The 4,579-nt window shown below is 39.0% G+C and overlaps 1 protein-coding gene across 1 annotated transcript; it reads right to left on the reverse strand.

Annotated features, from left to right (window-relative positions):
- Positions 1–573: 573 nt before the first annotated feature.
- Positions 574–3,243, reverse strand: tmem167a (transmembrane protein 167A). The gene is made up of 3 exons (XM_085787031.1): positions 3,093–3,243; positions 1,415–1,449; positions 574–1,312 (listed from the first exon to the last, which is right to left on the reverse strand). Exons 1-3 carry the CDS (start codon positions 3,224–3,226, stop codon positions 1,242–1,244), a joined length of 240 nt encoding a protein of 79 aa, XP_085643157.1. The 5' UTR covers positions 3,227–3,243; the 3' UTR covers positions 574–1,241.
- Positions 3,244–4,579: the final 1,336 nt, after the last annotated feature.

Here is a 4,579-nt window from a genome sequence, read left to right on the forward strand (position 1 = left end):
ATTCTGGATATCCTCCAGTATACTTTAGGACTGTACTTTTGAGACTTTCTCTGCAAGGATGGAAAAAACTAAAATTCTGCTTTCCATTCTAATTCACCTCGCTGCCAAATATCTGGAATTAAATACTAGACAGATATCTAGCGATGTCATGTTGTGTGGTACAATCAACCAACAGCTCTTTGCAGCAAACCCTGTGGAGATGAGTGTTGACTGGAAGGTTATAGCGGAGGTTATCGCAAACTCTTCACTGTCCATCTCACTCTGAGCAGAATTCTGAGCACTGCACTTTAAATGCACTTCACATCCGTGCTCTTGTGCAGAAAATCTTAGTCATAGTTTCCTCTTCGCCAAAACTACTCAAGAGACAAACTGCTCAGCTGCTTCAATCTGACATGGAAATGTGCCTATGTTCTTGGAGAACACTGACAAATGTTTTAAAGGTCATCATCAACATCATGTTTTTTGTTTGTTTGGTTTTTTGCATGTTTTGCATCATAACTCATCGTACAGTGTGGCCCTATCACAAGACTTAAAATTGATGGCAAACACAAAAATCAGCCTTCTCAAACCAGATTTCCAAAAAGGTTCTTTAATAAATAGCGACAAACTGACTGTAAAACCATCAGTAGCTCTTTGTGACAAATATGTGGGGCAATTTGACACCAAAAGAGCAACAATAGCATCTTGTTTGTTGTGGAATATGATCACCAAGTTCAGATACAACGAACAAAAGATTTCATGTGAATCGCTCAACAGTTAAGAACATTTATACAGGGAGAGGACTGCGGCTACAGGTCGCTGCAATTGTGATTTACCCAAAAGCGGAAAAATAATCCATTTGAAATGTTTGGACAAACAATGCATCTTTTGGTCGACCGTTGTGATTTATTTTTTTTCCTTTAAGCTAAATGGCAGGTAACAGAAAGCACTGCCGCCTCAAGACACACACACACACTCACTCTCATACATCCATCCAGAGAAAATGTTCCATGTAAGCAAGCACAAGGACAGACCTGGAAGTCAGTGGAGGGATCTAGACACACTCTGGGGCTATCAGCTCACCCTTCCTCCAACACAGACATACACTCTCTCTGTGTGGTTACGGTGACTGGTCTCCGTTTTTACATTATCTACGTGACAACCACAGGAGGACCTGTTGTGCTTCTAGGATCGTATTGTCCATGGCTTGTGTCTGTCTATCCATTTCCCCAATGTTCCCATTTGTGGTTTTCTTTGGACTGCTACTGTTGAAACAGTATACTAAACGCCATGATGACACAGCAACAGGCCACCCATGGACTCTTCCGCTCGCCTGGAGAAGAGAAATAATGTTAAGTTCAAGGCTACATCTTTACACAATATTTGTGAAAAAAATGACTATGAAAAACAAATTGTGAAGCAATCACAGGCTTACCTATTCTGGCGCACTTCCAGAAAATTCCTAGAAGCCTAAAAAAAATGAAATGACAAAAAACTATTAGGAGTATTTATGGCCTCCATGTATGATACCGGTTTGACAAACTTGGACTTTTGTATAATGTACATTTCTTTACTGCATTAAAACGTAAAGGCAGAAATGACTCTGATGTTGTGATACTGACTTGATACAAAGGTACCACATTGAGAAACTACAACTCAGACCTCCTGAGCCTTTACCAGAGGACTTATCACTCTTCTACAAACCCCACCTGCAGCCATCAAATGTTAATTTTCATGTAAGGAGTGTGCACAGGGGAATACGGTGGGATAGCAGGCCAGTCTTAATCTCTTGTGACAGCTGAGGCAAATGGCAAATCTGCATTGACATGTCTTTTTCCATCCATGTTTAAAACCCAACTTTCTTAACTTTCATACTGACCAGATGGTGTCAGCATCCCATTGTAAAATTTTCTTTTACCAACTAAAAACAGATCTGATGTAAATGCTACATTTTCTATAATCTAGGTTTCTTTGTGTTTTTTCTAATGTAAAACATGCATTTCTGTTCAAAACACAAATTAACCCTAACCCTTTGCAAGAAGATGTTATTCTCGCCAAGTTTTTGGCCAATCCCGTCAGCACAAAAATTATCTGCATAATGTGTGGCACCAAATCAATACAAATAATAGCTCATGCCTTATAGTCAACATATCAATCAAGAGGGAAAACTATTAAATCATCCCATCTGCCACTGTCAGACTCATGTGTTTGTCTGGAGATGATGTCCCTCCCTGCTCCAATGGCGTGTGCGAGTGTGTGAGTGGGTGAGTGTGTGGCTGTTCCTGCTCTGTGCCAGACTCATTAAAAAGGTGAATCATTGAGTTTGTAAGTCCAAGGATAATAATGATCTGGTAATGATGAAAAATTACGGCTTTCTGCTACTTTACTCGTCTCAAAGAAGAGCTTTCTTATTAGCTGAAAAAATAAGCAAGTGTCCTTTGTAGCACCAGTGAGTTACAGTTCATTTTAAAAACATAGGGCTTTATGTGCACATAATCAACTGATAGCCTACTTAAAGTAGAATCAGCTTCATCACAGATCATTTGTTGGGTGTAAATATAAGGTTGTCAACCACAGACAGAAAACAAACAGTTTAAATTTAAGTTGACATTGATAATTGTCAAATTGAGGAAGGTGATTGGTGGTAGGCTCTTGGAGAATGGAACCAGATTGCAGAGGATTTTTTATTAGACATAAATCATTTTATGCCTTAACTGCCTTTACATTGTCAGTGATTGCGGTAGCATGTCACAATAGAAATTCCTGAGGGTATGAGAATAAGATATTTTCAGTGTTGCGACTCCACCCTGAGCTTTAGCCTTAGTACTTTATTCAATGTATGTGCTTTATTTTGAACTGCTTCAATGTATATCAGGATTTTCTTTCTTAACTCTATAGTACTTTCATTAAGCTCAGTGTAAAAAAAACAAACAATGAACTCTGACTGTGCTCATTTGACAGGGAAGCTGTGCATGCCACGCCTTACAGAGTAACAATATAAACTTAGCAACAAATATTAGTAGGATAAAAAACAGAACTCAAAGACAAAGACGTGCATTTAAGACATTAATTGGATTATTGTATGATATGTGTCATGTGGTATCTGATCATACCCGGTCTTGTTCTTGTCCAGCAAGCTGGGAGCCATCGCTCTGATGTAGGCACAGGTACAGATGAGGAGGAGAATCACTGTTAGCAGCGACTGGAAGTTGAAAATGGCTGACTGCAAGTTGAAAGAGAACAACATATTTAATACAGACACAATCCAGTTATACCAGTTATTCATTCTGGCAGACAAAAGACAAAAAGTGAGCTGGCTGTATATATGGACTCAGAGTCACCTATATGTATTACACACACTACACACAAGTATATATATACATTCTGCCTGGAAAAGCAACCCAACACAGTTCCTAATGTCATGCTGTTTTAAATGATATTTAAAAAAAACATCACATACAGTATTTCATGGCCTGAGAGGTTTGGGATTTGGTATTGCTTTTTATACAAAAGGCATAACTTGCCATCTTTTCATAAAAATGAAAAGGAAGCTGAATCATCATGAGTTACAATACATGTAAGCTACAAAGTTCCTATGAATCAAGATGTTTTAGTGCAATTTCTTTAGGAAACATCTGTCTCAGTCTACACAAATGTGTCAAGAGACAGAGAGACTATGTTTGTGCATGATGTTCTCATCCATCGGTTTTCTAGGAATACATGTTTTCAAAGGCTTATTATTGGCACAAATCATTACATTTTAGACATTTAATTTACATGTTGATGTTTTGTTTCATAATTTAGCACATAGTGATTTCTCTCTGTGACCATCATTAATCTTCCCTGTATGTGCTTGTCGATGCTGTATGTTTTGTAAAGGTGAAACAAAAAATCTGATTTGCATTTGCTTATCTTTGAGATCTCAGTTTAATAGGGGACACTTCAGGGAATAACTAAGTGACTTTCCAATAAGCTTTTTAAGTACATGTGTTACTGAAGGACCAACCGCATACTACCAACCATCAAAACACACACACTCGTCTCGCACTGTGTAGCTACTGCCTGAACTGTGGACAGCTACGTGGCAAAACACTTCCAAACATTCCGACGCTGGCACGCGCTGTGATCATTGGTCTGTGATACCTTTAGTCTTTCTTATCGAACATATCAATTTGTCATATCATCGCAGCGTGCGTGATAAAACCCATCTCCAATATAATTTAAGAAGAAAAACATAATTGATTGGCTAAAGGCTGTTAGCCTTTCTTAGCTAGTCAATGCTAGCTCGGGTGTTAGCATTTCCCATACGTCCTGTTGCTTTCCACCGACTACAAGCCTCAGTTGTTGTCACGGTGTATTTCCGACACAGTTTGGACGCAGGGCGTATGTTATAGGTGATGCATGGAGGATTAAGCATGCGAGAAAAGGCTGTCGTTTACCAAAAACAAACTTACCATTTTTTGCTGGGAGTCAAAGCCACATCACACTTCCTGCTCTCTCTGAAAATACGTAGCGTATCCAAAGACGTAGCGTAACGGCGTAACTACGCACTGCGTCACAAAACCTCGTTTGCTGATTGGGTGAGAAATCAAGAGTTGAA

Source organism: Trachurus japonicus, chromosome 9 (assembly GCF_045865225.1).
Source record: "Trachurus japonicus isolate A0001 chromosome 9, Traja_1.0".
Taxonomy (NCBI): Eukaryota; Metazoa; Chordata; class Actinopteri; order Carangiformes; family Carangidae; genus Trachurus; species Trachurus japonicus.

Coding starts and splice junctions, on each gene's coding strand:
- tmem167a (XM_085787031.1), bottom strand. CDS start 3,226: ATGTTGTTCTCTTTCAACTTGCAGTCAGCCATTTTCAACTTCCAGTCG. Junction 1,450..3,092: donor CTGGACAAGAACAAGACCGG/GTATGATCAGAT, acceptor CATTTTTTTTAG/GCTTCTAGGAATTTTCTGGA. Junction 1,313..1,414: donor CTGGAAGTGCGCCAGAATAG/GTAAGCCTGTGA, acceptor TCTCTTCTCCAG/GCGAGCGGAAGAGTCCATGG.